This window comes from Rhinoraja longicauda, chromosome 1 (assembly GCF_053455715.1).
Source record: "Rhinoraja longicauda isolate Sanriku21f chromosome 1, sRhiLon1.1, whole genome shotgun sequence".
NCBI lineage: Eukaryota > Metazoa > Chordata > Chondrichthyes > Rajiformes > Arhynchobatidae > Rhinoraja > Rhinoraja longicauda.
In genome coordinates, this window is record NC_135953.1 from 78,730,218 (window position 1) to 78,745,553 (window position 15,336).

Below are 15,336 nucleotides of genomic sequence, written 5' to 3' on the forward strand. Positions count from 1 at the left end.
ACAAAGATGGGAAACAGATCTTAATATTATTATTGATGAACCAAGTTGGGAAAGACTGTGTTTAGATAGTATGAAAAATACTATTAATGTGAGATACAGCTTAGTACAGTATAATTTTTTGCAGCAACTATATTTAACCCCGGAAAAATTAAATAAATTTAAACCAAACTCATCTGAAAGGTGTTTTAGATGCAACCAAGACGTGGGCACTTTTATGCACTCTATATGGGCATGTCAGAAGGTAATTCCTTTTTGGCAAGACCTAAAAAAGTTTTTAGATCAATTGATGAATAAGATCATACCAATGGATTCAAGGTTGTTTTTGCTAGGAGATACAAAAGGAATAATACCAAAGCTAAGTTTGGATAAACATCAGGAAAGATTTCTCAAAATATCATTAGCAGTAGCAAAAAAATGTGTTGCGGTCACATGGAAAGAACAAAATGAAATAAGATTTGAAAGATGGCATGCAGAAATGCGGAGTTGTATCCCATTAGAAAAAGCAACGTATAATCTGAGAAATGGATATGACTTCTTTTTGAAGGTGTGGAACCCATTCATGGCAAAGCTAGGATTAAGAATAGGAAGTAGTTAAATTCAGGATTGCTTTGATACCTAACAAGAATTTAAAAAGAAATAACTCGGAAGTGACTCCCTCAGGACTCCAGGTTTCTCTTTTTCTTTCTTTCTTCTGCTTTTTCTTTTTCCTTCTTTTGAACTGGGGGGTGGGGGGGTGGGGGGAGGGGTGGGGGGGAGGGGTGGGGGGGAGGGGAGAAAATACAGAACAATACGTGTATAATCGAAGTTATAGGTCAGTGACTATTGTTTACTAAGGAATGTAAAATGTATAACGTATGGGTTCTGTTAAAACTTAAATAAAATATATATTTTTAAAAATTAAAAAAAGCTGCCAGAGGAGGTAGTTGAGGCTGGGACTTATCTCATTGTTTAAGAAACAGTTAGAAAGGTACATGGATAGGACAGGTTTGGAGGGATATGGACCAAGCTCAGACAAGTGGGACTAGTGTAGCTTGGACATTGTTGGCCGGTGTGGGCAAGTTGGGCCGAAGGATCTGTTTCCACACAGTATCACTCTGTGACCGGTACCTGCCTATCACTTGCCAGGCTTTGTCCTGCCCCTCCACTCTTCCAGCTTTCTCCCCCACCCACCACAATCACTCTGAAGAAGGGTTCTGACTCGAAATGTCACATATCCATGTTCCACAGAGATGCAGCTTGACTCGCTGAGTTACTCCAGCATTCTTGTCTTTTTTTAAAATAAACCAGCATCTGGAGTTCTTTGTATCTTCATAACTTTGCTAGCTAGCATTTAAGGAAGCTGATACCTCTCGATAATTTCAGATTATCCAATAGCAAGTAATTGTTTGGGGAGTGGATAAAGATAATACTTTAGAACATACCAGAAACTTTATCCAAAGTTTTGAAATATATGGTGAAGGTTTATTAATGGCAATTGATCTGCCTAGAGGAAATTTAATTAGGATGATTGAAGGCACGAGAGAGGAATAGAAAGACAGTCTGTAATTTTACGAGAATTAAATAGTAAATGGCAATAATCCAAAATATAAGGAAATGCTGAAAATATCCAGCAGGTCAGCCAGCAGCTTTAGAAAAAGAGAACAATTGAGTTAAAGTTACATCAGAATTGACCATGCTATTATCTGAAAGTGTTGAATCTTGGGGGCTCCAATGCACCTGATTGGAAGATGAATTGTTGTTTCTCAAGCTTACATTGAGATTCATTGGAATAGTGTCAGAGGCCAGAGACAGAAGTCAAAGTGGAAACAGAATGAACAATTAAAATGACAGGCAACAATAGGCTCAAAGTCACGTGAAAGGAGATGCAACAAACATCATTGTACGGCACCACAGTAACCTTACCTGCATGTGGTTTCTCCAATGCAATGAGGCAATCTCACTGTTCACATCGAATGCAGCACATACATTGAAAACAATGCAAGTAGATTGCAATGTAATACATGTTTGGGGCCCTGTCAGTCGGCCTTTCCTACTGTTATATCTACAGCTGCAAACTCATGCCTCATTCTTTCATTATTTGCTTAGACTTAAAACTGTTTTCTTGTGTCCTACTTTCATCAACATTGTCATTTTCTTAGTCTTTAGTGAATTCCAAAATTTCCAATTCTTCGACATACTATTCTTTTGACAATTATATAAATCTTTTCTTTTGATCTAACACTACTGTAACTTCTTTGCTGGATGACCTTTGCTGTTGGGTATTTGTGCCTTTGAAGACCAATGCTTCAAGTGAAGGCCACAGCTCTTGTGAGTTGCAGGATATATTTTTTAAAGTGTCACTATCTCTAGCATTACTTTAAACAAAATACCGAACCATAAACCTTGTTCTTATTGAAAATATTTTTTAAAAAGCTGCTGATGCTGGAAATTGACTGAAGGATATAGCAAGGAAACAGGCCCTTCTTCCACTGTCACCCTGACCAACCAACAATAACTTGTTCACACTATGTTATCCACTTTCGCATCCACTCCATACACAGTGAGCAATTTACAGAGGCCAATTAACATACAAAGCTGCATATATTTGGGATATAGGCGGAAACCACAGCACCCGTATGAAACCCACACGGTCACAGGGAGAATGTGCAAACTCCACACAGGCAGCACCTGAAATCTTGATTGAACCCGGGTTGCTGGAACTGGCAGCATTTCTACCAGCTGCGCCACCATGCTATTCCAGTGGCACAGGAAATTTAAAATTAAAACAAAAATTGATGGAACAAGAACACAGTTAACATATCAGAAATTGGTTTGCATGGGTGAGTTATTTGGTTAAAAAAGACCACCTGAAAAAAGTTTAAGAAACACATCCTTGTTGTAAATATGCATTATGTCATTAAATGGTTGCCATTCCTTCCTACTTTTATATCTAAAACAGGCCTCGTTCTTTCATTTATTCACAAAATGCTGGAGTAACTCAGCAGGTCAGGCAGCATCTCGGGAGAGAAGGAATGGGTGACGTTTCGGGTCGAGACCCTTCTTCAGACTGATGTCGGGGGTGGGACAAAGGAAGGATATAGGTGGAGACAGGAAGATAGAGGGAGATCTGGGAAGGAGGAGGGGAAGGGAGGGACAGAGGAGCTATCTGAAGTTGGAGAAGTCAACGTTCATACCACCGGGCCGCAAACTGCCCAGGCGAAATATGAGGTGCTGCTCCTCCAATTTCCGGCGGGCCTCACTATGGCACTGGAGGAGGCCCATGACAGAGAGGTCAGACTGGGAATGGGAGGGGGAGTTGAAGTGCTGGGCCACCGGGAGATCAGTGGCGTTAATGCGGACCGAGCGCAGGTGTTCAGCGAAGCGATCGCCGAGCCTGCGCTTGGTTTCGCCGATATAGATGAGTTGACATCTAGAGCAGCAGATGCAATAGATGAGGTTGGAGGAGGTGCAGGTGAACCTCTGTCTCACCTGGAAAGAATGTTTGGGTCCTTTGATGGAGTTGAGGGGGGAGGTAAAGGGACAGGTGTTGCATCTCGTGCGGTTGCAAGGGAAAGTGCCCGGGGTTAGGGTGGTTTGGGTAGGAAGGGACGAGTGGACCAGGGAGTTGCGGAGGGAACGGTCTCTGCGGAATGCAGAGAGGGGAGGGGATGGGAAGATATGGCCAGTGGTGGGGTCCTGTTGTAGGTGACGGAAATGTTGGTGGATGATATGTTGTGATCCGCTGGCTGGTGGGGTGGAAGGTGAGAACGAGGGGGATCCTGTCCTTGTTGCGAGTGGGGGGATGGGGAGCAAGAGCGGAGCTGCGGGATGTAGAAGAGACTCTAGTGAGAGCCTCATCTATAATGGAGTTTTTGATCCGCTGGCTGGTGGTTTGTACCAGCATCTGCAGTTATTTTCTTATACTACTCGTTCTTTCATTATTTGGTGAGATTTAAAACTGTTCTTGAATTAAATTAAATCACTTATCTTGCTTGAACCCAGGTTGCTGGAACTGGGAGGCAGCATTTCTACCAGCTGCGCCACCATGCTACTCCAGTGGCACAGGAAACAAGATTAAATCATGACATAAAATCCTACAATGTAATCACTCATCCCTATAAAATTATTAATCCTTTCTCATTGCAATACGCTAGATTTAAAATATCCTAGTTAATCCCTCTATGTACTGATCTAGAAAACCATCTTGTGCATACTCCACAGTTTTATCCTTTTCATGCTTTTATGGATAATTTGACATGTACAATCAATATATAGATTAAATTCCCCCATCATTATATATCTTTCGCATGGACCTCCAACTTCCTGATTTATACTCCAGCCTATATTACCTCCACCTTTTCGGGAGCCTATAGTTAACATTCCCAGTTCTGTTCCATAGCTCAATCAAAATCAATTAGATTCATTGAATCATACAGCACCAAAGCAAACCTTTAGCACAGAAGCAACCTTCAGCACCACTCGTCCATGTCATTCAAGATGCCCATCTTAGTCCCTTTAGACCATGTTGGGCCACATCCCCCTAAAGTCTCTATTATCCATGCATCTGTCCAAATGTTTATTAAATATTGTCATTGCACATGCCTCAATCACTTTCTTTGGCAGCTCGATCTATATATGCATCACTATCTGTGAGGAGAAGTTGCCCCTCACTTCCATTTTATATCTTTCTCCTATCAATTTAATTCTACTTCTTGAATTTCCTAGCCTAAATGTTTCCCTCCACTGCCTTTATCCCATCATTTATTGTAAAGGCAACTCAATTTCCATTTTGCTTATCTCTTTTAAATGTTAAGTTTCCGTGATATTTAATTTCCTTAGTCACTTGGCATCCACAAAATCCAAAATAGCTATTAATCACTACACATTATTTCTGTTCACTCTTCCCTAACCATATAAATTGATGTTTTTAAACTCTTCAAAACCTTAGAGGAATATTACACCAAACTTTGAATAGTTCACTTTCAGAACCAGGAAGTCTGAGTGACCATGATTCTCACTTACCGTGTTGTTAGAAAGGTATTAAAATAATTTATTCCTAATTGTAAAACTCTCCAGCGAGTTTTATGGGCAATACAAGAAATTAACTAATGGCTTCAAAGGGTTTAGAAAAGATTTACGATGATGTTGCCAGGAATAGAGGGTGTGAGCAAAAGGGAGAGGTTGAGTAGGCTGGGTCTCTACTCCTTGGCGCACACGAGGATGAGGGGTGATCTTATAGAGGTGTACAAAATCATGAGAGGAATAGATCGGGTAGATGCACAGAGTCTCTTGCCCAGAGTAGGGGAATCGAGGACCATAGGTTCAAGGTGAAGGGGAAAAGATTTAACAGGAATCCGAGGGGTAATTTTTTCACACAGATGTTGGTGGGTGTATGGAACAAGAGGAGATAGTTGAGGCTGGGACTATACCATCATTTAAGAAACAGTTCGACAGGTACATGGATAGGGGAGGTTTGGAGGGATATGCTCCAAGCGCAGGCAGGTGGGACTAGTGTAGCTGGGACAATGTTGGCCGGTGTGGGCAAGTTGGACCGAAGGGCCTGTTTTCACATTGTATCACTCTATAACTATGGCTTATGAACATGATGGTATTTTTACAAGGCTAACCAAAAAATGACAAAAAGCATCAAGTGTGTTAATCTAATTCACGGAGTCACTCTTCCTTACCATGTTATGATGATTTGTATACCAATAATAATGTGCATAAATCAGACAAATATATATAAATAAAATGAAGATAGACACAAAATGCTGGAGTAACTCAGCGGGACAGGTTGCATCTCTGGATAAAAGGAATGGGTGACGTTTCGGGTCGAGAAGGGTCTCGACCTAAAACGTCACCCATTCCTTCTATCCAGAGATGCTGCCTGTCCCACTGAATTACTCCAGCATTTTGTGTCTATCTTCAGTGTAGACCACCATCTGCAGTTCCTTCCTGTACATAAAATGACTTGGGCATAAATGTAGACAGGTTGGTCGGTATGTTTGCAGATGACACTACGATTGCCAGGGTTGTAGACTGTGAGGAAGGCTGTCAAAGAAAATAGCGAAATATAGATCAGCTACAGAAATAGGCAGAGAAATGGCAGGTGGAGTTTAATCCGAACACATATGAGATGCTGAATTTTGGAAGGTAGAAGGTAGAATGTAAGTGGAAACTATACAACTAATGGCAAGACCCATAACAGCATTGTACAGAGGGGTCTTGGGGTCAAAGTTCATAACTCCCTGAAAGTGGCAAGACAAGTAAACAGAGCGGTAAAAAAGGCATTTGATATGCTTGCGTTCATGGTCACGACATCGAGTAGAAAGGCCAGGAAGTTATGCTACAGCTTTATAAGACTTTAGTTAGGCAACATTTGGAGTGTAGTTCCTGCCCCAATGCAGGAAGATGTGGAGGCTTTGGAGAGGTTTACTAGAATGATGCCTGGATTAAGGGGTATTAGCTACAGGGAGAGGTTTGACAGACTTGGATTGTTTTCTTAGAAACAGCAGAGGTTGAGGGGAGGTCTGATACAAGGCCATGATAGAGTAGACAGTCAGAACTTTTTCCCAGGGCAGAAAGAGCACATACTAGAGACCATGGTTTTAAGCTGAAAGGGGCAAAGTTTAAAGGGGATGTACGGGGTAAGTTTTTATTTTCATACTGAGTGTCATTAATGCCTGGAATGTGCTGCCGGTGGTGGTGGTTGAGGAAGGTACAATCGTGGCATTTTGAGACTTTGAGATTAGCACAATGATATGCAGGAAATGGAGGGATGTTTGATGATGTGCAGGTAAATAGTTGCACATCTTGACACCTTGACATGATGTTCAGCACAAACATTGTGGCTTGTAGGCTCTGCTTCTGTGCTGTACTGTTCTGTGTTTGTTGATCTAAATTTTGGCCAATCTCCTGTGCGAAGGCTGAAATCCAAAGCAACAAATATTGAAGTTTTGATGTGTTTTGAGAAATGGTTGAAATAGAGAAGGTAGCTGCTACTAATTGTAGAAATGATGCAAGGTTTGGTATGTATACTGATTGAAATCTTCAAGACATGGATACCAGAGCCTTATGGTTTAGTGAAACATAGTTTAATACATTTTTACCAATCTTACCTCAGCTAAGATGATAAGGATAGGGTCAAAGGAAATGGTCTCTGGTGGCTGCTCCCATTGCAGTTTATGACTGACTGAACCATGACACAACCTGATGGGAAAAAAAAATGTATTAAACAACAACATTCAAAAGTATTTGGATTTTAATACCACTGCTCTCAACAAGCCTTCTCATTTATAAACCACTATCTCTTCAGATTGTTTCAAAGCATATTATATGTAACATTTGCAACCATTTGGACCAAAGTAGTTTTATGTTCAGCAAATATAAAATGAACTAGACCAAGTGGACCCGTTGGGCCTAAACCTCTCCTGCATTGGTGCAGCACCCTCTCCTCTCCCACTCCCCCTTCCCCTCCCTCCTCCCTCCCCCTCTCCATCCCCCTCAACTCCCCTTATCCTCCCTCCCTCCACCCCTCCCTCCACCCCCTCCCTCCCTAGGAGATAGATTTAAACTTTAAAATGTGAATAACTTTTAAAAATATAATACTGATTTCAATAAAACTTCTTCCATTAGCACCAAAGGGACGACGGTGAGTAACCTGGGCCTAAAATGGATGTGCTATTGTGTACCGTTTTGGCTGTAGTTCAAGAACAAACAAACAAACAAACAAACAAGAGTTTTAGTATATAGATGATTTGGGTGTAACCTCTGATTATATGTGAACACAATTTAAAACTTCTGAGCCTTTGTAAAAGTGGAGAGAAAATAAATAATCACCTTCTTTTAACAGCTGAAAGAAACCTAAAATATAGTAATTGATGAAACTATCCCTGTCAAGAGTCAAGAATGTTTTGTTGTCATATGTCCCGAAATGGAACAATGACATTCTTACTTGCAGCAGGACAACAGATATGTAAACACAGTACTCTGTAAAATCCATAATAAACACCAAAAGAAAGATCAGTATATATATTTTTAATAAAAACAAATAGTCACCAATACTACTGCAAAGACAAAAATAATGCTCCCAGGTCTATATAGTTCACGGCTTATTTGAATGCTATAGTGTTTAATAGCCTGATGATGATAGACAAGAAGCTGGTCCTGAACCCGTTTGTTAGTTTTCAGGCTTATATGACGTACAGACGTACAGGTATGTAGGTTAATTGGCTGGGTAAATGTAAAAATTGTCCCTAGTGGGTGTAGGATAGTGTTAATGTACGGGGATCGCTGGGTGGCGCGGACTTGGTGGGCCGAAAAGGCCTGTTTCCGCGCTGTATATATATGATATGATATGATATGATATGATATGTCTTCTTCCAGATGGCAGGAGCGAAATGAGAGCGTGGTCAGGATGATGTGGGTCTCTGATGATTCTGGCTGCCTTTCTGAGGCAATGATTCGTGTAGATACCTTTAATGCTGATCGCCAATACCTGTGATGGACTGGGCAGTGTTTACCACTTTTTGCAATCTTCTTCATTCCTGGACATTTGAGTTGATGAACCAGGCCATGATGCAACCAGTCAATATGCTATCCACTGTACACTTGTAGAAGTTCAAGTGAGTATTCAGGCATTGACATACCAATCCCTGCAATCTTCTCAGGAAGTAGAGGCATTGACAGGCTCTCTTTGTGATTGCATCAATGTGCTGGGTCCAGGACAGACCTTCAGAGATATGCACGCCCAGGAATTTGAACTTCCCTTTGATGAATACAGGTCTGTGGATCCTCAGCCTTCCTCTTCTAAAGTCTAAAATCAGATCCTGTTGTGTATTCCATTACCGAGTCCTTGAATATCATTCAGTCTACCAACTCCAAGCAGTCCCGGAGTTGTTCTGTTGCCTCCCCTAACAGCTCTGTGCAGTCCTCACCGCAAAGGGTGCGCTCTTCAGTCGCTGCCTATATGCAGGAAGAAGCAGCACAGCTGAGTGGTTGGATTTCCCAAAGTGAGGGCGAGGGATGGAGATAGGCAGCTCTGATGGTGGGAGAGCAATAGTCGCGGCCGTCTGATCCTCTGGTGCTGCAGGACACGTGCTAGTTAGGAAGCAATTTTATCAGGTCGGCTATTTTGAAGTCCCCGGCTATGATGGTAAAGGTGTCGGGGTTTACCAACTGGTGTTTGTTGACCACGATGTGAAGCTCCTCCAGTGCTAGATAAACATCTGCCTGGAATGGGAAGTAGACCACAGTCATGATGATGGAGGTGAATTCTCTCGGGAGGTAAAAGGGGCAGCTTCACCACTAGATGTTCAGGTGCAGAGACCAGGGGTTGGACAGGGCTGCTACATCTGAGGCCACAAAGAGTTTACTATGAGGCAGACGCCACCAGCTGGATGGCCGAGTCTGGGGATCCATGTCTCTGGGAAACAGTGCACACAGCATTCCCTCATCTCCCTTTCATAAAGTAGCCTTGCCCTTAAGTCCTCCACTTTATTTTCAAGTGACTGAACATTGGCCAGTAGAATGGTCGGGGGGGGGGGGACGACGACCGCGGGGGCGGGGGTCATTGGCCATATTGGTTATATCTTTATTTTATTCTTTTTATAAATTACGTTTAATTATCTAATTACATGTACTTATCAACACATTTGTCATTTTAATCACTTAATGATAACATGACAGAATAACAGTTCTTCCATATTCTCCGGAGATGCTACCTGACTGCTGAGTTACTCTAGCACTTTGTGTCTTTTTTTGTAAACCAGCACCTGTAGTTCTTTTGTGTCCATGCCAGGTAATCTGCTTCTGTTATCAAAACGTAAGTCTTTAGATCATGGTGCAGTATGTCTGTATGCCAATTATCCTTTTTAATTCAAATTAAGAATATAAATCCAGTGCCAATTACCACAAACCATTTACTTAGTCTGAAGAAGGGTCTCGACCCGAAACATCACCCATTCCTTCTCTCCAGAGATGCTGCCTGTCCCGATGAGTTACTCCAGCTTTTTGTGTCTATCTTCGGTTTACACCAGCATCAGCAGTTCCTTCTTACACATATTCAGTTTAGTTTTGCTTCCATTATTGGCCATCTTCATGCCGGTTTGGGAATGATCCAATGAGAGATGGAAGATCAGTATTCTATCCAGTTCCTCAATTTTAATCTCAGCATCAGTAATTAAGATGTATTTTTGGCAACACTTAGATATCATTGAGGAAGATACACACAATCTCCCAAATGTTCTAGGGGCCGGAGAACCTAGGGTGATGGAGGAACTGAAGGAAATCCACATTAGGCAGGAAATGGTTTTGGGTAGACTGATGGGACTGAAGGCTGATAAATCCCCAGGGCCTGATGGTCTGCATCCCAGGGTACTTAAGGAGGTGGCTCTAGAAATAGTGGAAGCATTGGAGATCATTTTTCAATGTTCTATAGATTCAGGATCAGTTCCTGTGGATTGGAGGATAGCAAATGTTATCCCACTTTTTAAGAAAGGAGGGAGAGAGAAAACGGGTAATTATAGACCAGTTAGTCTGACATCAGTGGTGGGGAAGATGCTGGAGTCAATTATAAAAGACGAAATTGCTGAGCATTTGGATAGCAGTAACAGGATCATTCCGAGTCAGCATGGATTTACGAAGGGGAAATCATGCTTGACAAATCTACTGGAATTTTTTGAGGATGTAACTAGGAAAATTGACAGGGGAGAGTCGGTGGATGTGGTGTACCTCGACTTTCAGAAAGCCTTTGACAAGGTCCCACATAGGAGATTAGTGGGCAAAATTAGAGCACATGGTATTGGGGGTAGGGTACTGACATGGATAGAAAATTGGTTGACAGACAGAAAGCAAAGAGTGGGGATAAATGGGTCCCTTTCGGAATGGCAGGCAGTGACCAGTGGGGTACCGCAAGGTTCGGTGCTGGGACCCCAGCTATTTACGATATACATTAATGACTTAGATGAAGGGATTAAAAGTACCATTAGCAAATTTGCAGATGATACTAAGCTGGGGGGTAGTGTGAATTGTGAGGAAGATGCAATAAGGCTGCAGGGTGACTTGGACAGGTTGTGTGAGTGGGCGGATACATGGCAGATGCAGTTTAATGTAGATAAGTGTGAGGTTATTCATTTTGGAAGTAAGAATAGAAAGGCAGATTATTATCTGAATGGTGTCAAGTTAGGAAGAGGGGATGTTCAAGTTAGGAAGAGGGGATCTGGGTGTCCTAGTGCATCAGTCACTGAAAGGAAGCATGCAGGTACAGCAGGCAGTGAAGAAAGCCAATGGAATGTTGGCCTTCGTAACAAGAGGAGTTGAGTATAGGAGCAAAGAGGTCCTTCTACAATTGTACCGGGCCCTGGTGAGACCGCACCTGGAGTACTGTGTGCAGTTTTGGTCTCCAAATTTGAGGAAGGATATTCTTGCTATTGAGGGCGTGCAGCGTAGGTTCACTAGGTTAATTCCCGGAATGGCGGGACTGTCGTATGTTGAAAGGCTGGAGCAATTAGGCTTGTATACACTGGAATTTAGAAGGATGAGGGGGGATCTTATTGAAACATATAAGATAATTAGGGGATTGGACACATTAGAGGCAGGAAACATGTTCCCAATGTTGGGGGAGTCCAGAACAAGGGGCCACAGTTTAAGAATAAGGGGTAGGCCATTTAGAACGGAGATGAGGAAGAACTTTTTCAGTCAGAGAGTGGTGAAGGTGTGGAATTCTCTGCCTCAGAAGGCAATGGAGGCCAGTTCGTTGGATGCTTTCAAGAGAGAGCTGGATAGAGCTCTTAAGGATAGCAGAGTGAGGGGGTATGGGGAGAAGGCAGGAACGGGGTACTGATTGAGAGTGATCAGCCATGGTCGCATTGAATGGCGGTGCTGGCTCGAAGGGCTGAATGGCCTACTCCTGCACCTATTGTCTATTGTCTATTGTCACTCTTCATAACACCAGGCAACACAAGATGAATTACAATTGTTAACTACAAAGTGTATATTGGAGAGAAACAAGGAGCTGCAGGTGCTGGAATCTTGAGCAAAACATAAAGTGCTGAGTAACACAGTGGATCAAGCAGCATCTTTGGAGGGAATGGAAAGGCGATGTTTTGGGTGAGGACCCTTCTTTGGTCAAGACCCTGTAACGTCACCTATCCATTCGCTCCACAGATGCTGCCTGACACCTTTATTTATCACAGCGTTCGGTGTTTTGGACATATATTACAAATTAAGATTAATATGCAGTTAATCCTACAAGTGAATCTTCCTATCACAAATATGACTCTTGCTTCCCTCAATAACATCCAAAATTGAGCCTGTACAAGTAGCTTTACAAACAGAAACGATAAATAATCCTAACTGTGCATGACAAGTTTGATATCCTCATCAACAAAATAATAAATGTTATTTGATTGTTTGCAAATTTACTGTTCATAATTGAGTAAAGGAAGAAACCATGACGAGACTGACATATGATGAAAGAATGGATTGACTGGGCTTGTATTCACTGGAATTTAGAAGGATGAGAGGGGATCTTATAGAAACATAAAATTCTCAAAGGATTGGACAGGCTAGATGCAGGAAAAATGTTCCCGATGTTCGGGGAGTCCAGAACCAGGGATCACAGTTTAAGAAAAAAGGGTAGGCCATTTAGGACTGAGGTGAGGAAAAACTTTTTCACCCAGAGAATTGTAAATCTGTGGAATTCTCCGCCACAGAAGGCAGTGGAGGTCAATTCACTGGATGTTTTCAAGAGAGAGTTAGATTTCGCTCTTAGGGCTAAAGGAATCAGGGGATAGGGGGGGAAAAGCAGGAAAGGGGTACTGATTTTAGATGATCAGCCATGATCATATTGAATGGTGCTGCTGGCTCGAAGGGCCGAATGGCCTACTCCTGCACCTATTTTCTATGTTTCTAAATCTAGCCATAGAGTTAATGAAATTATACTCCTAACAGAAAAGCTTTCTGCTGGGATAAACCATTAAATTATACTGACTTGTAATACATGTCAACTAGTTATTGATTGTAATTCAGTCACAGTGAAATAAAATCAATTCAGATTGAAACAAATTCATAAGATAGGATAAAAATAATGACAAGATTCCTTGTGGCATTAGTAGCAATGTATACTAAATAGAAAACCTTCATTCTTTAAATTTGTGCATAAACTGCAAAGCATTGGAATTTGGGTGTGGATAAACACTAAATTCCTGCAGCTCTTTATGTTGCTCTGTGTGTGTAACAGAATTGTATCTGAATGTTGAAGAAAAAAACAGTTATTTTGTCAAAGAGGTTAAAAATGAGGAACGAGGTGCCCTCCAATCTTTTATTAGATCAATTCCTAACAAAACCTAATGCTTAAATCTCAGTTCAATTTTATAGGTCACATTAATAGCATGATAAAGAAATTTATGTTTCCATGTGTAAATCTCAGATTTTACTTGGGCATTAATTTCTTGGTACAGTTCTATTAATTTTCATGGTAATGCAAAATAACAATGAAACTACAAAATTACCAGGATGCAAAATACAAACTAATAAAAACTTGAGGTGCAGTGTCAGTCACTCAAGGATTTTTGGTCTTATCTGAACATCTATTAGATGATTGTGCAAATACAACCTCTTTTCACTAATTACCTGCAAGGAATCTCTCTTTTTGCATATGCTGTGGCAAATGCAGATTTTTGACATAATGGATTGCCGAACTGAAAAATAAATGTTGACATGTTAAATCAGAGTAATTACAGTAAAACTCATGATCAACATGACACAATATAGTATAGTATATAAAATAGTTATTTAAATCTTCCTCACACAATGTGATAAAATACATTTAGCCCTTCTGCTGATCACAATACATGAGATGTTGCCATGTGTGCCCATAACAGATGGAATTTTCAGCATTAAAATTTGGAGAAAATATAAGAATCTTTGCCTTATTAAGCAGATCTCTTAGTATATTAAGTTTTATATCAGCAGCAATACAACATATACAGGCTTAGATTTTGCTGCAGTAGAGAATTCTGTGATAGCACAAGATGAACAGAGGTGAGCAATCTTACTATTCGATTTATTCACAAATGCTGGAGTAACTCAGCAGGTCAGGCAGCATCTCGGCTTCCTTTGTCCCGCCCCCCTGACATCAGTCTGAAGAAGGGTCTCGACCCTGAACGTCACCCATTCCTTCTCTCCCGAGATGCTGCCTGACCTGCTGAGTTACTCCAGCATTTTGTGAATAAATCGATTTGTACCAACATCTGCAGTTATTTTCTTACACTGAGCAATCTTACTAACGGTTTATCTCCTTAACCAAGATTTAAAGATTGAGAAGGAACTAGACACAGAAAACAGTCAAATCAGGTACAGTGAGAAATATAACGGGGGCCACATCGAATAATTTCTGAAACTAGTGCAGGAATCACAACGTGTGATTAACGTTAATCCATTGCTCTCAATATAAACTGTGTGCCAAATTCATACTGCTCTCTGGTTTTCACAGTTGCTGTATGCAACCATTAATAACCATGTTATTTGTTGGCTCATTGCCTCCACAAGAAACTACATTTTTCTTGTAGCTCACAATGTATAACACAAAGGATGTGTTACTTAAAAGTATGCATTGCAGCTGTCGCCGAAGCTTGCCCAAGTATTCTGGAGCTAATCACCCGTCAAACAAAAACAAACTTATTCAGCTTGTATTTTTGTATTGATGTTTAAAAAGAAAAGCATTTGATGGTAATAACCAGAAGCTAGCTTAGGGGTAGGCCATTTAGAACGGAGATGAGGAAGAACTTTTTCAGTCAGAGAGTGGTGAAGGTGTGGAATTCTCTGCCTCAGAAGGCAGTGGAGGCCAGTTCGTTGGATGCTTTCAAGAGAGAGCTGGATAGAGCTCTTAAGGATAGCGGAGTGAGGGGGTATGGGGAGAAGGCAGGAACGGGGTACTGATTGAGAGTGATCAGCCATGATCGCATTGAATGGCGGTGCTGGCTCGAAGGGCTGAATGGCCTACTCCTGCACCTATTGTCTATTGTCTATTGTTTTCAATCCTTAAGTCTGAATTAGGGTGACCACTACCAATGCGGCAGTGAGAAGTGAGCTGTGGGACAGAAAATGGATCATGTGTCACAACCTGGAATGATCCACAGGCCAAGAAGCTGAGAGACTGTGACCATGACCTTCAAGAACAAAGTAGTCCAGGCTTACACATCAGTGTGCATTTTAGCTCACAATCTAGTGTGGACAAATGATACAGTTTCAGCACTGAACATTAAAACACCAGAATTTCGTTGAAAATTGAATTCGTAAAACCTGATTAACTTGCAAATAAATAACTTATTTTCCTAACCTGTGAGGTTGAAAATA

General features: G+C 41.4%; 1 protein-coding gene across 1 annotated transcript in view; it reads right to left on the minus strand.

Annotated features, from left to right (window-relative positions):
• Positions 1-15,336, minus strand: part of LOC144599666 (PACRG-like protein) — a 43,273-nt gene that overhangs the window by 14,867 nt on the left and 13,070 nt on the right. The window contains exons 3-4 of the mRNA XM_078410841.1: positions 13,612-13,679; positions 7,098-7,188 (exon numbers count right to left, since the gene is read on the minus strand). Of these exons, the coding sequence (XP_078266967.1) occupies positions 7,098-7,188; positions 13,612-13,679 (159 nt within the window). The remainder of the gene's footprint in view (positions 1-7,097; positions 7,189-13,611; positions 13,680-15,336) is intronic.